The 21814-nt window shown below is 41.9% G+C and overlaps 1 protein-coding gene across 3 annotated transcripts; it reads right to left on the bottom strand.

Annotated features, from left to right (window-relative positions):
• Nucleotides 1-306: 306 nt before the first annotated feature.
• On the bottom strand, nt 307-21612 carry cplane1 (ciliogenesis and planar polarity effector 1). 3 transcript variants are annotated; one of them, XM_051938676.1, is made up of 49 exons: nt 21015-21612; nt 20768-20903; nt 20014-20133; nt 19481-19710; nt 19263-19360; nt 19027-19183; nt 18812-18915; nt 17981-18163; nt 17467-17716; nt 17148-17342; nt 16220-16989; nt 15865-16055; nt 15545-15625; nt 15296-15451; nt 13467-13631; nt 13151-13382; nt 12907-13043; nt 12600-12817; nt 12343-12507; nt 11871-12018; nt 11674-11783; nt 11428-11577; nt 11225-11336; nt 10600-10915; nt 9383-10507; nt 8866-9017; nt 8689-8774; nt 8536-8600; nt 7942-8212; nt 7489-7863; nt 6715-7383; nt 6462-6640; nt 6286-6373; nt 6122-6191; nt 5449-5583; nt 5148-5189; nt 4980-5065; nt 4413-4653; nt 4016-4281; nt 3794-3881; nt 3453-3617; nt 3205-3247; nt 2942-3073; nt 2603-2798; nt 2444-2499; nt 2214-2366; nt 1394-1536; nt 992-1257; nt 307-803 (listed from the first exon to the last, which is right to left on the bottom strand). In XM_051938676.1, exons 1-49 carry the CDS (start codon nt 21093-21095, stop codon nt 648-650), a joined length of 9753 nt encoding a protein of 3250 aa, XP_051794636.1. In that variant the 5' UTR covers nt 21096-21612; the 3' UTR covers nt 307-647. The 3 variants fall into 3 exon arrangements, with proteins under 3 accessions (XP_051794636.1, XP_022050340.2, XP_051794635.1); XM_022194648.2 differs by having other exon boundaries at nt 5148-5216; XM_051938675.1 differs by having other exon boundaries at nt 2603-2783; nt 5148-5216; nt 21015-21611.
• Between the last annotated feature and the right edge of the window lie 202 nt (nt 21613-21814).

The raw sequence follows: 21814 nt of genomic DNA on the forward strand, positions 1-21814 counted from the left end.
ATGCAATTAGTGCTCTAAAATAACTCGATCGCATCATATTTGTTTATTTGTTACAATTCACTAACAGAAATTAGCTAAATCACTTTATCCTAGAGCAGGCCTCTACTCAAATCAATATACTAAGCAACAACACAAAACTTCTGACTGAATATGCTATGCCTGGGCCCCTATTTTACCCCCCAATTTTATGAAAAATAAAAATAAATATGCAAAATAACAATATAGAGCTACCCACTGGATCCCAAAACAAACCATGTAAAGAGGCTCCTGTGAGGAACAGCGATAGGAAAGAAAGAGGGACAGAAACAGCCTTGAAGTTTTTTATTTGTTAAGGCAGCCAAATGTGTGCAAAAATAAAGTATAAATGTAGAAAACTTTAGACACAAATGACACAAACGTACATTTTCACAACATCACAGCAGACATCAGTGGGACGTACAGCCTATAAAGATATTTTTATGATATTAAATATCACTGTTGATCATATAAAATCAATTTAGTGTATGAAACGTTATATTATCACAGTTTAAAACACATCTAATTTACAATATTTGCAAATGGCACAAGAACTGTTGGCATATTATTTTTCAGGTAATATATCATCTACTTAAATATCAAGGTGGCACTTTTTTCTGTCCTTGAAACACTCAAGATTCTTCTTCAGCCACCATCCTCTCGATAGCAGCCCAGTCTATTTTGCTGAGGGTGCTGCTTGCGCTTCCAGAGAGATTGTCCAACCAGTCCATCCCTGAAACAGCAGCTCTGGCACCTTCATCCTGGTCATTGAAAATCCCAGCCAAAGCCTGTGAAACATACAACAAAGTATGAAGATATGAGTCAAGCATTTAAAATAGTTGCAACAACACTATCAGCAATAAAACAAACTTTAACTGAACTGAACCAGGTAATCAATTGAGAGTGACTGAGACATTATTTTACATTTACAGTGGTTGGATTACACAAAATTCTACATGAAAAGCCGGATTCTTACAATGTTAGACCCCTCTGGGCCCTGCAGCCTGTTAAATTCTGGACGGTCCACTTCTTCTCTCTCTTCTATTCTTGACTGCTCCCACAGGATCCCTCTTCCTACAGCTATACCTGCTCCAACACCTCTGTTCACTCCCATCTTTCTCTGGTATCCAACATGTCGTTCCTCACTCTGGTTGGCTGCGTGTGGTTTAGTTTGGCTCTTTGTGTCAGAGATCATGCCACGCCTGGTCACCTGAGACAGACGGTCTTTTGGCAAAAACGTTGCTAAAACCAAAAGTCAAACAATATAAATAGGGTTTGCCAATTGTAGACAATCTTAGATGGTATTAAGTGGGAAAACATTTACATAAGCATTTTTTTACAGGTGAGAAATCAGTGTAGGTTTTAATGATTAAGACACCTGGTCTATGTAGTCCCAGTCTCCTGTGGAAATCTTCTGAAGGCTGCCACGGCACATCCGCAGACTGTGAGTGAAGATGGGGAGGAGCTTGTCCTGAGTGGGGCTTAAGACTTCTTTTATCAACAACAGCAGCACTGGAAGTCCTAAAAAAGATAGTCATCATCCTATATTTTATATGCAATATTGGGTAATAGTTTTAGGCATTTTAGATGTTTAAATTTTTGCACGACAGAATACCACCAGAGAGGCATCAGCTAAATTAATTCTGTAGTATGTCACTGTCCCCATCATTACAACCAGAGTCATTAAGAATTATCATTAGAGAAATGAAGAAAAAGAGTTTGACAACAGGTGGTGAGTACCCTCCAAAGAATGTTCAATTTTTATTCAGTTTTTTGTTGCTTTTTTGGTTTAAAGCAGACCGATGATTATCAACTATCAATGACACTTATTTTGAAAGCATCTTAATTTTATTTTCATTGTCGTGGACTATTACACACTGCAGAAAACCAAGTCATTTTAACAGGTTCACAAATGTTTTCTTGCAACTGCATATGTGCAAAATGGGTTTTGATCTCTAAAGATTCTGATTGTTGTACACACATGAAGATGAGTCCAAAACAACATCCTATAGTGGTCAGATTTCCACCTCATCTTCCAAACACCCTCAGTTGTAAAATGAATGTTGATCTAAAGGCTGATCTAATAACCAACCTGGAATTATTCATGAATAATTGATGATTAGCTCACATGCTCAGTCTGAGTACTATTATTATTTAATGAGACAAGATCCTGGTCAAGTTACTGTTGCAGAAAATACCTGTGTGGGGGTGGAGCGGAGGTCAACCGTGCGGTGGAGGTCACTGGAAGAACTTCAGAAGAACTGTGCAGGGTTATAGTAGAGTTGGGAAAATCCCTGGCCAAAGAACAAGCCTCACGGGTCCTCTGGTTGAATTGTTCCAGAAGCACAAACCTATAAAAGGGAAATACCAGTTAACATGAGCAAGTGCATGTCCATTGGGGGCATAGACAATCTCAACAGGTACCTACTTTTCTTTTTCCTTTTCGGTTCTCCCAACAGTCGCTCGATTTCTGTTTGTTGATTGCTGTAGAAAGTGGGTAAACAACAAAGCGGATTTAATATTACAACAAAACAGCATAGCATACACTAGAAATACCAATTCTAGTAAAAAGGCAACCATATCTCACCGCTGCTGAAGAGCTGGAGAAAGGTTTGCGCTCCCTCTCTCTCAGGCTTTCCCTTTGTTTCTGATACACAGCCAGTCTTTCCCTTTGTTTCCTTCTCATCCAGATCCTCAGCTCTCTCCTCTCATCCTCTGGAAGGACTCGTTTCTGTGACATCCAGCTGGTTTGTGGCTGTTCCTGCCTGCTGCAGGTCATATTACTTTTCAGTCCAGGGATAAACATAATTGTTTAAATAGCAATTTTTTTAAGAACTTGAATTTCTTAAATTTCCCACACCAAGTGTTTATCTATCCATCTATCTATCTATGTATCTATCTCTCTCATTTTTAGTAGGTACTATACCTGTTAGCATGTGCAGTCTGTGAAGAGGACAAATCCAAGTCAGCTGGAGATAAATAGCCTTCCTTTACCAACTCGGCTAAGAGTTCTGCTGTATCGGATAGCCCAGTTTGAGCCAGATCCTCATCTGCCCATCTAGAGATTGACAAGTAGAGGGCAGAATATTGTAAAAGTGTCAAAGAGGAAGGAAATGAAGGTAAGCACATTCCTAAGAGAAAATGTGATTAATAAAATGGCTAAAAAACCTCAGATCTGTTTGAACTTACACATGAGACAACCCATATTCTTCAGTAATCTGATCTTCAATCCCTATAGAGGAAGGATGAAACATTACTACAGGAATGTGCCTGACAACAATAATGCTGTGAAATTCCTCCTCCATCTAACATCACAAACTCAAATAGTACACTAGTAAAACATTAGCAGTAGCAAACAAGAGCGATTAAAGTTGCCTCAGCACACTAGCTTGTTTTTTATTTATTTTCATTAGGCAATGCCTGAAAAATGTTTTTACTTGGTAGGGTCTGAAGGTAGGAAGGGCCAGCTTGGGGACTGTGAGGGGAAGCAGAATGATGAAAAGAAGGTGTTCTCTCAGGAACCACATATTCATCTTCTGGATTGTCGTCTTCATAGGCATTCCGTTCAAATAAAAGATCTGGATCAGGTCTTGGTGGCCACGCTGTTATAGAAAACATGGAACCAATGTTAAGTGAGTTTTTCAAAGCAGTGTTAAAGTGCTATATATTTCTCGATTACATTTGCTTGAATATTCTGTACTGTTTTCAGGAACTTGCAGTGTCACTGAATACAATACAGTTGTAGCTTCTATTTTAGATGAATAGTTTCTGGTCCTACCTTTCTGTGGGACAGAAAGTCTGACAGTTTTCTTCGTCTTCACATCAGGAGCCACATCTGGGGTGAGCTTTTCAATGTCATTCACCAGCTACACAGAGACAGCAGAGCAAACAACGAAAGATCTATGTCAACGTGTCACGCTTAAAAGTCAGTTTGTAAACTGTGTTGACGTTAAAAATATAAACAGGATATACACAGTACAAAAACAAGATGTTTATGTACCATCCTGGAGTTTGAGAAGTCTTTTTCCAGATGATCTGCAATGTTCTGCAGAGCAGCCAGCTGGGTGTCCAGCTCTGTCAGGCGAGAGGAGAACCAGACTGTGGGAGGTGAGGAGGAGGCTCCACGAGGTGCAAGACTCTGTGTTTTTATGGCCTGACAGACCTCAGAGTCAGACGGATCAATCATCACACTGTCTTGTGGAGCGATTCTCTCTGAAACTCTACTGGGCTCAATGTGGCTCAAGGAGGGAAACTCTTCAGGAATATCTAGGAAATACAAATATAATAGGAAGATGATCAGATTATTACTAGCAGTGCAGTGCTGCAAACCAGACATGATTGTATTCAGCATAAAGACATAACTGTATAAAACATTCAATAAAAATTCATAAAAAGACCTGGGTGAGTTTTCGGTGTCAGGAGATCCTGTGGAATAGTAACTGAGGGTTGTGGATCAGCACCAGCAGCAGAACTCCTTATAACAGATGTTGCAAGAACATGAAGCTGAGCAGAAGTAGGGGAAGAAGGGCGAATAGAAGGAACATCCTGTGCTCCTGGGCTGGGACACGGCAGCACATCCTGATGCTGCATCATGTCCTCTAAATCTAAAACACTTAAAAACTGACGGCCACCCAGGTCCTGCAAGACAAAGATGATGAAGCAAAGAAACGGACAATTTCCATTATTTAAAGTAACTCCTCATTAGAATGTGACCAAATGGGTATGTGTGTGTACAACATGGATGAAAATATGAGCCAGGGGACCATGATCACAACTGAACTTGCTGAGATATTTTCTCACTTAGATAATGATCAATATGTATGATGTACTCAGGACACAGTGTAACTATGTGTCCTAATGTATTCAGACACATCTTTAGAATCCACAAGCAAAATTCAGAGCAGGAAAGAGCTGTACTCATCCATATGCCGTGCTGAGTTCACCTTGCGCATCTGGACTCTTACCAGGATCCTCTCTGGTTCCTGTGGGGTCTCTTCTGCGTCTTGAAAGTGGTTTTCATTACACATCTGGAAAATTCCCGAACTTTGCGCTATATAGACAAAACACACATACACAGTGTCACTCTGATTCCACATGAGAAAGCAATGCATTGGATTTTCAAATGAACTTACATTTAGGGCTACTGGCCGTCACAGAGGCCCGGGCAGACACGGCTTTATCAACCAGCATCGGAGAAGAGGCTGAAAGAGGAAGAATCAACAGTGAGATAAGTTTAGATTCTTTCTTTTGTAAAACTTGTAATCGAAACAAATCTGTATTTTATGAAAAGGAGGCAAGATGCATCAAATTTATGCTAATATTTTTGACTGATCAAAAAAGTCAAACCTCTTATCATTTAAATGCAAATGGGCTCATAGTTTCCTCTCATAATAACATGACACTGCATGAAATCTGACCTCAACACTAGCTCACCTGGGTCTGTGTTGGTGAAAGCATCATGGCACTCTGGTGGTCGTTTACGTGTCGAAGCAAAGGCATGGAGCTCAGCCGAAGTGGACACGACCTTTTCCAACAATCTTTGACCAGTCAACGAAGAGTCAAAGGATCCTGAGAGGGACACAATGTCAGATTAACAGAACTGTAAATGAGACGTGATAATGGTTCCTTTTGTCTGATCAAGAGGTATACATGTTAATGTGTGTAAATGACTCTAAAAGTTCCCACAGGGTGCTTCAGCAAACCTTTCAGGAGCCTTAATTTTATGGCAAGTTCAAAAGAAGCTTTTCATTTTCAATTAAATTTGTTCAATTAATTATATTGAAGATTAAGAGAAACTTCAGTCTGACATTTAAAATGGAATGCATAAATTTAGTAGAAGCCATTTGGTACTATCAAAGGGCTTCTACTAAATTTATGCATTCCATTTCAGGTGCTGTAGCAATCTTCTAACTTCAGTCACTGTAAACTGAAGCTGAAAAATGCAGATCTTTATGTTCCATATTTTAGGGGTGTGTGTTCCTTGAATTTTTGACAAAAATGTATGCATATGAACAGGCAGTGTACAGGGCTTACTTTTTAGACCAAAGCCTTCTGAATACACAGTGTATCAGTTTATCTGTGTAAAAGGTATATGCGGGGTAATCACCTGTAATATCCCGTACAGGGGTGACCTCTTCAACAACTGCAGGATCCTCACTTACAGGCACGTTTTCTGGCTGAATTTAAATTAAAGCATACATGTGACTGTGATGCCACAGCTTAATATTTGCAAGCACACAAAACTTCTTACTAGAATTAATAATGTTTTACCTCTTGTGGAGGGATGATAGACTCGTTTGGTCTGAATGTCACTTCTGTTTTTCTTGCCTTCTCGGCTTTCCCCTCTCTCCTCTTTTGCCTATGAACAGCACAAGATGAGTAAAGTGAACAAAAGAATCAGTGGTTGAAACAAAAACCATTTAAGCATTTAACTAATATGTGATTGCCTTTTGCTGGACTTAGAGCCTGAAGAATTAGCAGCCTTCCTGGTGCTTTCAGTGGACGTGTCTACTCTAAGCAGCTGCAGTTGGGCCTCTTCAGCATTCTGCCTCCCCATCACTGAACTCAGTTCCTCCATAGACATGAGACGGGTCATATGAGTTGGAGGAGCAGCCAGGGGCAGCATCTGTGGGAGAGACAGATATCACTAAGTAAGACAATTTAAAATGTAAATGTTGAAGTAATGGAAGTATTGCTTACCATTTTTGGCCTGGATTCAATATGTAGAAGCTTGATCGCAGGTGCTTCTTGTAATGTAGCTGCAATGACAGTGGAAGGTCTGGAGGTAGATGGTGAAGGTATTCTGGGGAAGGTGACGTTGTTGTGTGAGACAGACTCAAAGGGCAGCGGACGAAGGCTTTGCATCGGTGCAGGTGTGTGGGCTGGTAAAGCAGAGGGAAGCACTGAGAACTGTTGACCTCTGGACTGCTCTGATGGCCAGATGTGGGGTTGAGTGTTTCTGAGAGCTGGTTCTTGCAGAGGATTAAAACTCAGTTGTCTCTTTGGAACTGAAGGTTTGTTTCTTTTTTCTCCACCTGATCTGTTTGAGGTTGCTTGGTCGTTGCTGCAAACAGTTGCAGGGTTTGCAGCGTGCAGCATCTGTTGCAGCTGCACTGGTGGATAGTGTGTGGTACTTTCCTGGGGCAAAGAAAGAGGACGGTGGAGCTGAAGTAACTTCAGGCCAAGAAGCTGAGATGTGGAATCATTTTGGATGCTGCCATCAGAAGGCAGCAGTCCTGGAGTATTATGAATAGCTTGACTGGTGTCAGTCGTGGCCAGGAGCCCCTGGGAGGATGGAATCAACCTCCTGTTCTCCCTCAACTGGATTTCTGGTGACTCTGGTGCCTGGACAGAAAGTGGCTGCATTTCCTGAGGAAAACAGAGACTGCGTTCAGCCTGGTTTCACTGTGATTTAAGTATTTACCTACACAGAAAGACAATTGGTTACAATCGAAGAGAGCATTTCACAAATACCTGATTATTTACCCCTGCACCACTGGCACTGGAGGGTAGATTCATGTTGTTTTGATACTGGTTGCCTGCTGAAGAGGATTTCGCTGAGCTTGGCATGGCAGGCTGAGCTGCAAACATACTCACAGGGTTCTGACAGAGCTGAGGGTTGTTGGATCCTGTGTTTGGCACAGATGAATGCACTTGAGGTGCTGCAGACATGGTACTTTGAGTGGGTACGACGTTTGGTTGAGGGATGAATCTGGTGTTGAAAGATGATGGCACATTAGGGTGTGAGGAGTTCATGTCAGACTGGGCCAAAGAAAAGCTCTGCTGGGCAAGTTGTAGGCTGGAAAATGAAGCTCCCAAAACTTCCATCATACTCATGTAGTTGATATTCTGTAATGAAGAACAAATGCCTTCAGGTAAGCACTAATTTAATACTCCAAATCTTGACTTTTGTAAGGCTGTTTTTACCTGAACCAGCCTGAATAAGTCTTCACCCAGACGCTGTCTCATTGCTGGAGTCTGGCCGGTCGATGTCTGATTGCCGGTTGTAGAATCCACAGCAGGTGCATCACCTGTGGAGCTTTGTGCCTGAGGGGTTGGAGGATCTACAGCTGTATTGGGCTGCAGCACGGCAGCTGAATCGGAAAGTCCTGCACGAACTGTAGCCTGAGGCTGGACAGTGGGAGGAGCAGGGGGCTCTGGGTGTGGAGGAGGATGTAGGCTTCCAGCATAACTGCGGCTTAAACAACAACACACAATTTCAATATTCAATTTCTGCAGCATTTTTGGTATGTTTTGGTTTTTGGTTCCACCAATAAAATGTGGAAATGACTCAATGGGTTTTATGTTTTATATTTATAACCTCTAGGTTGCTGTTAAAGAATTAAAGTTAACTTCAGCTATAGTAAACATTGTGCATTACAAGACACAAAATATAAAAAAGAGTTATGCTGTATTTAAAAAGCTTCTTCTATAACATCAACAGTCACTTACTACAGCTCTCCCTAGAGAAAAACATTTACACCTTCACATAAAGTAAATCATTTTAAATATAGAACTTACATAGAGGTGGAACTGGACGTATCGTCAGCCTTTTCTGACAAATCTAGGTCTGCAAGCTTTAAACTCTGGAAAGGAAAAGCAATAATTATTTATGTCTCTTCACAACCTAGATGATACATAGGAATGCTGGGAATAAAAACATGAAATATTAACTGTTTCGGGTGTGCAGATGTTTCCAGAGATTTTCCCATCAGAATCAGAGGAAGACACATCCAAGCCTTCACTGTCACTACCTCTGCCTGTAAATATCAGAAACACAAGTCAGTGTTCTATGAAACACAGATCTGTATTACAGCAACTTTAAAGATCCAGTACAGTTTTTAATCGCACCTTCTTTTTCAGATGTAACATCCAAGTCATCCAGAGATGGTTGCTGGGAACTGGATTGTCTCTGCAGTGAATCAAAGGTCAGTTGATGCTGGTCAGAAGGGAGAGGCGTCCTCTGAAATGTCAGCTCTTCTGGTTCATCTGTACAAGAAGCACTGCAAAGAAACAAATCACATATAAATCCAAAAAATGATCATGTATAGAGTAAAACGAGAAAAAATTCAGTAAAGGCATGCATTTATATTTTTACGACTACTGTGCTATCATCATCTATCTAGTTGCTCTGATGGTGCCAATTTTGTCTTTCTCAAACAAAGATTTAACAATCTCTGACCATCCATATTGTCCATAGACTTTCCATATTCTGACCAAGGTTTATCTCTCAAAAAACAGATTCCATTTGACCACCCACATTCTGAAATAACTGCATTGACAACACAGGCTGGATTATGAAAAGTCGCCTTTATGTATATGTGTTAGTTTGCAGCTCAATAGTGTGAGTAACTCAAGAGGCTCTCACATGGATAGGTCTTCTTGCTGTAGGTTATGATCAAGACCAGCGATGAGAGTGTTGGCTGATCCAGGGTAGCCTGTATCCACGCTGCTCTCTCTCTCCAGCTTCCTATCCACCTCAGGGTGCAGCACAGGGGCTACGGTCAATTGCATTTCCGGTACTTGGATGTGGGCACTGCAGCGGTCAGTCCCGAGTAAAGCAGAGTACTTGCACTCCAACAAACTGAGGGACGTGAGGATGGCAGGTGCTGAGGCTTTGACACGAATCACAACTCCCTCATCAGCTGCTCCCCCAACTCTTCCTCCTTTATCTTTCTTCTTTTTACCATGATGTCCCAGCAGCACCCTTCTGTCAGCCCAGCGTACCATCCACTCCAGCAACCTGGCCAGCTCTGGAAACTGAGCTTCTAATTGAGGATCCAGGCCCTGCTGCAGTTCAGTCACAGCTTCCACAGACATTGAGGAGCCAAATATGAAGCTCTCCGATGGCTTCCCCGTGGTAAAGGCACTTTGAACAGGGCTGGTTTCAGAACCAATAGGAGCTCCTTTCACTCTTTGGTCTACAGGAATGCGGCTTTGCTGTCGGAGGCCAAACAAACCTTTTTGTCTCCCAGTTCTCCATCCAGGATGAGAGCTGACAGAAAGGCTAGTCCTGGATATCGGGGTTTCACTCAAGACAGAGGGAGTTTGCTGCTCAGGAGATGTACCTTCTTTTACAGGCTTGTAGCAACAGCCAGCTCTGAACACTGGCGGTTCATTGCTGAAGTGTTTTCTTGCAGAATGGTGCCCATCTCGTTGACGACGATGTATAGTGCTGAGCACATCGAAGGTGAGAGAATGCAACTCTCTCTCCCTCAGCTGGGAGCAGAAGCCTTTCAGCAGAGGAAGTTCGCTGCCTGAGTCCCCTCCATCAGTGCTGTCCTTTTCAAGCACATAGCTGAGGAAGAGCTCCAGGAAATTTAGATACTCCTCATCTTCCAGCTCAAACTCCCAGGTGCCAACCACAGGCGGGGAGGGCGGCTCATTCTCCTTGGCACTGCCTCGATGACCCTCCTCTTGAATGACACTTTCCATCTGAACAACAGTCTTCATTGCATGTCCTCTTTGTTTCACTTTTTTAGAACTTTTGTGTCTGAAAAGAACAACACAGACCAGAGAATGAGCCACAACACAGACACATAAGACGCCAGAAAAATGGCAGAGCTACTATTCCACGCTGGCTACCTGGATGAGGCTCTGCAGTGCTGCTCAGGTGAGATGGCCTCAGATGTATTCTCTGCTGTGTCTCCATCACTGCACACTGGAGGGAAGCCGTATTCAGTTAAGGTGCTGGTGCTCAAGCTTGTACCCAGAGACAGTTGTCTTAACATGGCCATCCCATGTTTGCTTCCCTTGTCCTCCTTTTCCTCTTCTTTCTCCCACAGATGAAGCACAGGGGGAGCCAGGTGTCTCTGCAAGCGTGCCAGATGTTTTCTCCTTTGCCTTTTTTTGTCTTGAATCACAATCATCATCAGCTCATTCTCCTCCTCGTTTTCCCCTTCTAGACACCAGAAAGAGTGACTATCAAATTATCATGCAGAGACAAAATGTAAGCAGCACGAGTAAAAGTAAAAGAACTGATGTTATGACCAATCCCTGGCCTTTTGGAAATAATAAGATATCTACAGTTTCCAGTACATTCTGTACAGAATTTAATAGTTTTAGAATGAATTAGCAAGAATAAAATACAGTCAGCATGTGAGTTAAAGGTTATAGCAAAAAACCAAATCAATATCTGAAGACCTGGATGCCTATTCGGCTGTAAAGCATTTCAAAACCACTTGATAATAATAACCAGAGGTGTTTTTACCAAGGACTCTGCATTGCCTCAGTCTCTGCAGCAGTGAGTTATACTTTTCTCTCAAAGGGACTCTGACAGACTCCTCCTCCTCCGGGAAAGCTTGGACCAGTGTGTCTGCAGCCTAAGAAGAGTAACAGCCAGGGATGAAACCTTTGCTCTCTCAAAGTCACCTTGTTTTACCTTAAATGTGTAATTAGGGGACGAAATGTCACCAGAGACGTAGGCGGTAGTTCAGACACAAGGCTGAGCAGTATGTCCTGAAGGATTTCTTCAGCATTGAGGAAGCGACAGAATGGCAGAAAACGACGGGCCCAGTGGAGAGCATCAACACAGGCAGACGTTACTTCTGCATCACCAGACATCTATTGGATACAAATACACATAAACATACACAGGGCAACTTTGGTTAAGGTGAATTATACATTAAAATGTCACACTCTCAAACAGAAATATAATACCTGTTCATCTCTACCGTGCTGTCTGGCAGCCTGATACCTTCTGCAGCAAATGGAGAGCTGATCCCTCACATGAAGCATCCAGCATAAAGCACACAGCTCCCTGAAGCAGACTGGTGGCAAAAATATATCTATTAAATACATTCTGAAATGAGATATTTACTTAAGTTGTCAACAATTCACTATAAGTTGAATCTTACCAATAGTCTGAATGGTGTCAGGGTCCAGGTGACCGTCGTTTTTAGGCCCCCGTCTGAAGAATCCGTGACGAGCAATAAACCTCATCAGTCCCTCTGGGAACGCCTTTTCCTCTTTGACAGCAGATGGATAGGAATACTTATTCTTGATCTGAAAACAACAGCAGATATTTGTTCTAATGAAGACAACATCAAAGCAAGTTATGGTCACAATTATAGTCTATTAGACAGAGTACAACCAGTCATAATTTGGTGATTTATCTTTATTCCAATTTCCTACTTGCATGATGAACCAATGAATGTGTAGTAAAGTAAAAGAGTATTGGTGGCAAGAAAAACTAAGGGGAAGAGAAATGTAGTGTTACACCTGACTTCCTTTCTTTATTTAGAATTAAAATGTCAGCCTTGTTAGCTTAAAAACCTCTAATCCTCTCATTAAATCAAATAAAAACTCTTCAAATTCGTAAAAACGTACCTTATGTAGCAGGTGTCTGGCACGGCGCAGACGGCTGACGTACCACTGGGCAGCAGGATAGCAACAACGACTAGATCTCAGAAGTAAGAGCAATCTCTGGAGAGCCCCAGACACTTTGTGTCGACATGCAACTTCTGCAAACTGCATCATTGTCCCGATTTGGTCCTAACCAGGAGACACAGACAGCATTTAATCACAGAGACTATACATAAATGTACTGTCTTCTGAGTCTGTAAGTTGATCTTCCATTACTCTACCTGTGTGTTCGGGGAAGGCTGTGGACAATAGAGAGGTGGGGAAGGCAGGTACAGTCCAGTTGGCACCAGAGCAACCAGGGAAGAACACAGGTCTTTGGCTGTTTCCAGCATGGAAGACAAAGGTGAGGACATAACATTCACTCCCGCCATGACTGATGCCTTCAGAATCTCCTGTATGGAAACCTGTAACAACTCCCAGTCTTCTCCTTCCAAAAGATCTGGAAAAATGAATAGACGCAACGCCAAGATCAAAATGAAAGGGCTCCAAGTACATTTGCATCACCTTCAGTTCTCAGGTCTCACTAACCTGTAAAGCTCTTGTCACCATCTTTATTTGTGAACTCTTTAGAGTCAGTCTTGTTGTCGAGAAGACACTCCAATTCAGCTTGAAAAATGCTTGCTGGCTCTAAGGCTGCTGGCAGGTGTTGCTCTCTCCTCCTGAGCCTGTCATAAAAGATTTTACATCCTTAAAAAAAACAAACAGTTAAAGTCTGAAACTGAATTTAACGTGTTGTAGTTGTATGCCTTGTTTATTATGTTTTCGAACTGACCGCATGAAATCTAAACGGTCAGTGCAGTAACTGGTGTAGGCAAGGCTCAGAGACACTGCTGTCTTCCAGTCCCCCAGATGATAAGCCAGCCACACAGTCTCAGGAAGCAGACCTCCGATCAGGAGCAGGTCCTGAGCATAGTCCACCGTCCATACTTCTGAGAGATGCTGCTGTCGAACTGCTTTAGCAACCTCCTCCTGGCACAGCGGCACCAAACGCCCAACGCTGGGGGCTGAGAAAAAATAATCTATTACCAAATAGTAACATTGTTGAAGAAATCACATCTTTAGCTGACAAATACGTTTTGGAAACACACCATGAGGTAAATGTAAAGGAGGCAGGACGGCCACATTGTGAGGGGGCAGGATGTAGAGCGGTTGGTTGGTGAAGTAAGAGGCCATGAATCTGCCCAGAGTCTGAACCACTGCACAGGCTGCATCACTGTGGAGGTCCATCGGCAGCCAAGAGCAAGGAAGAGAATCTGTTGTAGGGCACAAAGGCAGGCACAATAAATAACATGTCCTCCAATCAAAGAGAATTACTCTTGTTGTGTAAATAAGCTGGATTCATGGTTTGTCCACAATGAATGTCCAATGGCTAAATATCATTGGAGCTTGCCTTCCTGACAATCCTAAAACAACGATTGAGCACTCACTGGGGAAACATATTTTTCTTTCTAGCTCTCTTTCATTTGTGACATATTTCATCCATACAACCCAATGCACACCATCAATTTCTCTCCAGAGAGATCATCTGTAAAATGTGTGTCGGTATCCCATCTCTCTCTCCTCCCTCTATGAATTTATGGCTGCTGGCTTTTCACTGGAAATTACTTTCAACACATTTGATTGCCAGTGTGATCAAAAATCACATTTTAAACTCTGAAATAATAAACCAGTTGCTACTGTGACAAATCAAGGCAGACCTACAGTATATGCATGGTTGACACATTTATTAATGCCCATGCTGCATACTTCAAGCCATGACATAATTTCTGGTATACTTTTGTGTAATACTGTTGATCATAACGGAGCAAAATTCTAATTTCCAGAACCTGAAGGGATTAATTCTTTGCTGACTGATTTGTGGCCAAAGGATTAGCACCTCACTCATTTACCACATTTATGATGCAAAATGATGATTAAAATACTGGGAACACATTAACCACATCAAGATCAAAAAGGGACACTGTTGTAACAAAACTTGGATAAAAAGCAATCAGATCTCCAATTACATGTAATCTTTTGCAATGTAATAATGATTATCTGTTAGAATGCCTAACTGTGGGGGGTGACTGTCTGCTTAGCATTATTTTGTGTAACTGCTTGGATTAAATATGTCCTGTTGTAGATGCTCTACTCCTTTAAATCTTGTATCTTCTGTTCAGTTGCCTCATATTTTGGTGACTTTGTTGTGTTTTGTTCTAATGACCAACCTAATCCGTGCAGCTGACAGCCAAAATTTTGCATTTCAGCTACAATTAGCACATTTTCAATAATGTTTATGAGCATTATCCCTGATAAAACTAATAAATTAAGAAAACAACGCAACATGTTTCAAATAAACTGGCTTGTGAGGAGTAAACTTTGCCATATAAAGATGCTTCTGAACTAAATGTAAGACATTGAAACATATATTGTTTTCTTAGCACCCTGACAGGGACGTCAGATATTGGATTTTTGTCGATATCTAATATGCCGATATCTAATACTTCCAAACTCATTTTGGCTGATTACCACTACCAACATATGAACATATTTTTTCTATCTAGATGCAGAGAACATCAAAATTCTCCTGTAGAGGAATTAATGAACTTGACTAGCCTACCATGAGGAGCCTCTGGCAGATGCAGACACTAAATAAAATGAATTTCAAGTGTAAGCATTCACTGTGCACAAAAATAAAACCACTTACCTGTAAAACATGCCATGTAACACTTAAGTAATTTAGACAGGTGCCATCTGCTTGCCAGTGTTCTTTTTGGTCCAATGCCAAAATTTCCTTCTCAAGCATTTACAGGCTGATACTGCTGACATGCCAGTGTCATCCTACATCCCTCATCTTTGATGTTATTAACCAAACAGAAGCTACTTACAATTTGACTGCATGAACTCACTCAAAGATAAAAATTTGACAACGACTAACCTATTGTATTGTCCTTGTGGAGTCCAGCCCTGTGCAGGATTAGCTGGGCCATGTGGTCCCCCAGTTCCTGGGCTTCTCTCAGATGGTACTGTGATAACAGACTATACAGGAGTGCCAGACAAAGCCGAGTCTCCTGGAAGACACTACGACCACAACCTAACAGAAAGACATGAGAATTATTTCAATCTGAACATTGACTATATACTATTATCCTTAAAACTGAAGGAAAGCTGAAGCAACGATACTTACTTTTGTTAATTTCCTCACAAATTTGTAGCTGCCACACATCTGCACTTTTTGGGTAGAAGCCACACAGGTATAGATGTTCACCTGGGGAAACAAGAGTAAAATTTAAAGCTAAGCAATAGTTAAATTACTCTACTGCAACTTTGCATTTGGTTTGCTTAAAATTAAATAAAAAGTAAATTGAACATGGAAAAAAGCAGAGGGCGACTCCTGAGCCCACAGTTAATTTTGTCCATCACCTTTTGCATATTAAATTAACAGTCACTATCAATTTATTTCCTAGCTAGCATCACAGTTAGAAAAGTAATTCTTCAGTTTCAGACCTGGGTAACTCAGCAGTGCAGAGCCTCCCTCTAGCTTTTCTCCTGTAGCCTGCAGAGCTGTCTGGATCTGAGGCATGATGACAGACAACTGTTGCTCCTCCTCTTCCCAGCCGTCACAGTCTTGAAAGCTTCTTAGTTCTTCCATATACTTTTGGGTGATATTGTACACCAGCTGCCACACTCCCAACAATCTGGCCAAAAAAAGAAAAGCACAGTTCTTGTTAGCCTTTGACGCAGCCTTATATTTAAACAATCCATGACATGACACTGATGGTGAAAGCAACCATCTGGTGAAACAATTAACCTTTTGCTCCTAATCTCTTACGTATAAAATGGGAAAAGAGACTGTGCCTACCTGCTGGATGGTCTCTGGGGAACAGGTCTAGCCTGCTGCACAGAACTGGATTTCCCTTCCGTTTCATCCTGCAGCAGAGGCACATAGTATACATCTGAAGGCCAGAGCTGTGGTGGCTGGGAGGAACTTTCCTTCTCTCCAGAGGACCAGACAGTTTTTTGCTGCAAGCTGTAGGTTTGGTCAAGAGAATGTGAGACCAGCTGCAAGATGAGCATGACTTGGGACAGACTTTGAGATGAAACATCACACTGACTGGTCTGGTAGGGGTCAGGGTGAGGGGTGAGCAGAAGACGTACTATCCGTTTACTGAACTCCACCATCAGCCCTAAGCAGCACGGACCATCTGAGGGAGTCCTATCCCAGGGGAGAAATGACAGGAGGGCTTTGATGAGGTGTGTGAGGCAAACTGAGGTGCTCTTTTCTCCAGTCTGGACCATCAAGCTGGGCATTAAATGGAGCAGAGCAGCAAATCGCACCACACAGCAAAGGGTATGCCTCAGCAGACGGGTTCTGTGTTCCACAGCATTTCCTAGAGACAAGCCAAAAGCCCAGGCTGTTAACAGCCTACTCTGGATCTTCCCAAGTTTACGGAGAAGAGGAGCCTTCCTGTCTGCTTCAGCAAAGTCTTTTTCATGATCTGGACTACTGTCAGTGTGTGTGTCCAGGGCATGGAGTGTATCAAACATTGAGGCAAACTCCAAACGACCACCATCCTGCAAGTGGGATCCTGCAGGAAGTCCATCTACATCAGAGTCATCCTCGAAGAGAGCCTGGGAAAGCAGACACACAAACAAGAGATTAAAACAGCCATCGCAGCTGAATCAAGCAACAAGCACATAGGTCGTGACACTTTCTAAGTCAATTTCATCCAGTCATTTTCATACTAAATTTTACACTGTAATTTTCTATCTAATGTTATTTGACTGACCTGTACACTTTCAAGAAGCTCCCTGGTACCACCGAATGTCTGCTGTTCCATTAGGAAAGCAGGCAAAGTGGATCCATCTGCTGAAATGACAGAGTCTGTGGTGTTGGGTCCACATGTCACAGTCGATCTGAACTCTTCTAGGCTGCAACTTCGATTCAAGGACGATACTGACTCCAGCCATGCCTTCACATGAATCTGAAAATAATAAATGTGAGTAAACTGAAATGTCAGGAATAATCCTCCAAAAAGAACATACAGAGACCAATGCTATGCTAGGTAAGAGCACTCTTCTCACTTCTATAAGTCACTGCTTAATCACCTGTGACTTGTCCAGAATCCGACTGGCGTTCTCCAGATCCTTGCTAGTGTCTTTTACAAGTGTTTTCAGTAAGAGGGAAGGAGAAGGCTTGTCTAGCATCCTCAGAACTGTGGCCATGTAGCCATCAGACACAATGAAATACATCAGTCGTGGATGCCAGGTCACAGAATACCGCTGCCTCAGGACATCCCGCACGGACAGGCTAGAGCTGGACAGAGTGGCCTCCCCTTTGGCTGCAGACACTGGTGGCCTGTAGGTGGTGCAAAAACAAAGTCTTTTGTCACTGAGAGCAAAAATATCAATAACACATATTAGAACATCATATGTGTCACACTTCCTTCATGCTTTGAATAACAGAGACAATGACTCGGCTCCTTCTGACTGTGTTACTATCACTTTCCAGTAGTGAAACAATCATTAAAATAGACAAAAGACGAGAGGAGAGGAATGAGAATGGGAGCCCAAACAAACCAAAAACTTCTAATAAGCAGGAAAGCTTCCATTTAAAGTATACCTGTATGTCACCAGAGGGTGTAGTGGTAGGAACTGTGCAGGCCCGAAGTCAACACTGCAGCCAGAGCTTGTTAGAGTGAGAAGCCCTCCAAGGCGAGTCAACATAAGAAGGGAGCCTCTCTTCAGAACACAGGCCAAGAAAAGGCCTTCAGGTGACCAGCTGACACTGCCCACCCAGTAGGACCTGAAAGAGAAGTTATGTAAAGATGCTTTAAAAACAAAGGCATTCTTTAAAAACAGCTTGGAGTGATGTACCACATTCAAAAGTCAAAGTGGCAGTCTTGATGTCACATTAGCTTTTCTTTTCCAGGGATGTCAGCATGTGATCATACAGTGCCATTTAATTCTTGTTTAATTCATGTAGCTACAATTCAGTCATTGATCTCTGAAACATCTCGCCAGATGCCAAGCTCAATGAGTTGACTGCTGCACAACATAAGTCATTCAGACGATCAAAACAAACACTAACAGACTAAAGAACAGCTTCTTCCCACAGGCTGTTACATGCACCCTCTGTATCCCAACAAACCAAGAAAAGATGGATGGCACAGGTTGCTGAAGTGCAATACCTCCCACACTGCAGCCTTTGCACATACTACTTCCTTTATTTTACTATATACAGTGCAATCTTGCTCTCACGGTGCAATTTTATCTTTATTCTTGTTCTTACACAGAGCAATCTTATTTTAATTTGATCTTTATTCTATTTTTTTTGCAATGGCTTTGTTCTCTTTTGTTCTATTCATGTTGCTAATCCAAAGAGGTGCTAAACTGTCTTTCGTTGTTGTTTAACAATGACAATAAAGATCTATTCTATTCTATGTATACTGACCTTATGTATTTGGAAGGGATCTCCATTTTTTTACTTCCACATCCTCCAAGGTCACTGGATATTGAGACAAAATTCTGTGTGCTCACAAAGAGGACCTGTGTAGTCTGCATTCCAAAACAAGAAATACACATTTTAATTCACATAGCTACAAATAAACAGCCTGGAAATCAAGTGATTACAATGTGAAAGATGAAGCAGACAGGCCAGATGCTCACCTTCGGCTGCCTCTGGTTCAGGACGACGGCTAACAGTCGGCCGTCTGGGGAGATGGCCGACACCAAGGCACCTCTGGACTTTACTGGTTGACAGGGTGGGGTGAGATGAGACATGGGGTATGTCTTCGTAGCCCACTGTATACTGTATCCCAAAGAACTACAAAGAAACATATGGATTATTAACTGCTATAATGACCAGGGGGAGTCCTGACCCTTACACAGACCTGTTCACTCACCCTACATGACATTCTTTCCATTGTATTTTAAGGCAGGTGATGATGAGCTTCTTCCCACACGTGAAAACAAAGGCTGACAAGCAGGAATCACCCAAAACCTGAGGACGTTTGGAAAAAGATCAAATAAAATGTAAGGCGTATAGAAAATAAAAAACAGTGCTGTAAAGTTGTACATAGTTTAAAACATGACGCATATGAATTGAATTCAGTAAACCGACCTCTGTCTTCACAAAGATGGTGTGTTGGGATGCTTCTTTGTCTTGTGAAGAAGGTAAAATGGTATCTTCAAGGGGCTGTATGTGTGCCCAGCGTCCCTTGACATGACCATCTCGCAGTCCTGTCAAATCCCTCACATTCAGACACTCCCACAGGAACACTTGCCCAGTTATGGCTACCAGGAGAACCCGCATCCCATCCCATGAAACCTGGAGAGACAGCCTTGTGGAAGCTGTGAAAATACACAGATATGAGATTTAATAATTCATTGAAATGCACACACCACACCACAGATAAGGTAAACATCATCAAACACTCACTCATAACCTGCAGCCATGGTTGAATTCAGGACAAAAAGGTACTTCTATATCTTGCATCAAGATTTTCCAAGCAACAGCATATTAAGGTTGAATTGGTATATTAACATGTTACAATCCACACAAGATGCTCAAAAGCTATGCAAACTGATCCCAGATTAAACCAGTCAGCTTGCCGGCCACCTAGCCAACCATGTGTGTCTTTATATAGCACACACCTTGAGCAGGAGTAATAGCCTGAATTACTTCTTCGACAGCCGCAGCAGTTTTCAACAAATCTTTGTCTCTGTTCCACAGAAACAGTTCTCCTGAGACCAAAAGTCCGCAAAGCCACATGCCTGAAAAACAACCAGAATCAGCTTTATTGGTCAAGTATGTGTGTATAAGTAATGTGACTCAATTTCTTATTTGCTCTGACAGTATTCACACAAAAAATGACACGTACTTCACAGCAGACAAGAGGTTAAGGAAAGGAAAAAAAGTGTTTGACTGTTATAGTGTTTGACTGCCACAAATATGTGCGAAACAGCATAATTAAATTGAATTGTGTAGATTCTAGTGATATAAATAAATACAATTATTAACAAAACAGGATTACTGACACTTATATACACAAGAGGTAGGGGGACAACAATGCAATGGAGCACTATCATTATGGACTGATTAAGCTGCTCTTAGGAGTGACAGTCTATAGGAAGAAACTGTTTTGTTTTGTTCCTGGTGGTTGTTTTAGAATTTAAAACTTGCATTGTTATCAAAATGCAAGTTTTAAACTTCAGGTTTTCCACTTCCAAACAAGTTGTTAGCCATAAACACAGAGACCAAGATACATCAACTATAGTAGACACTCTTGGTAAGATTTTCACAGACTGAACGTTATGCCAGGTGTACAGAAACAGGAGACGAAGTTGGGTATGATCAGAATCAATACTACTAAACTGATGTTTTGTTTTGTTTTGACGTTAAGCTCACCATTTTGGGATGAAGCCATTGTTAACACACTGTTGAGCAAATGATGGAGTTTAGGAGTTCTCTTCTTGGTGCGACCAGATGCCAGGTTGATCTCACTGATCCGTTTGTCATCTAACAGAAAAACCGACTCCTTCTCCTGAGGAGTGACAACACAGATTTTATCATTGTACATGGACATAGCCAGCTATCCTTTAGTGTCATCACCAGCTCAAATGCTTTCTCCCTTTACTGTGAATCATCTCCTTACCTGGCCAAGCCAGCAGAACCGTGGCCATGGCTTCTTCCGTTTGATGCTGGATGACAACACAACCTCCAGCTTCAGGTCCATGTTTAAAAAGAAGCATCAGCTCTTCCTCGTAGTCATGCATTCGGGAAAGGTTGGTCGAGACGACTTTGGCTGACGAGCAGCAAGTTTATTAGCTGCATTGTGGACATTCTGATTTGCTTCACAGCTAGCTACATATATCCCTCTTATTAATGCTAAGAAATCGTTCTGCGGTTGCGTCAATAACCGACATTGTTCATGCTTCATGTTGTTACAACGCGTCCATTCCTTGAACCGTTAACGCGCAGTTACCTAGCATTAGCCACCTAGCTTATTTGGCTTGATGCGCGGAGAATTGTTCCGTTAAAAAGCCTAACCTGAGTACACAGGCCTTACTCACAGGTTATGCTCACATCAAATGTTTGCGAGAATTATAACATACTTGTAGCTTTTAGGTGTTATATCGTAGATAATGGTTAAATATTTCGAAACTCCCTCCGCTTCAGCAGCCAGAATCGTTTCCCATGATCCTCCAGGAGGAAGCTTCAGCTCGTTGCCGTAGGAACGTGTCCGGCTGTAACCGACGCCCTGGAGAGAAGAGTGGAGCCAATGAACAGAGTAAAAAATAAACTTAAAAATGGGTTATATTTCAACATGAAACTTCTACAGATGAGTAATTATATTAAGAAAATATTTTTATTACAAATTTAGTAAAAATGTATGCTAGTATGCATTTTTAGACATTTTTATCATGTCTAAAAATGCCCTGAATTACATTAACA

The sequence above is a fragment of the Acanthochromis polyacanthus genome, chromosome 18 (assembly GCF_021347895.1).
Source record: "Acanthochromis polyacanthus isolate Apoly-LR-REF ecotype Palm Island chromosome 18, KAUST_Apoly_ChrSc, whole genome shotgun sequence".
Taxonomy (NCBI): domain Eukaryota; kingdom Metazoa; phylum Chordata; class Actinopteri; family Pomacentridae; genus Acanthochromis; species Acanthochromis polyacanthus.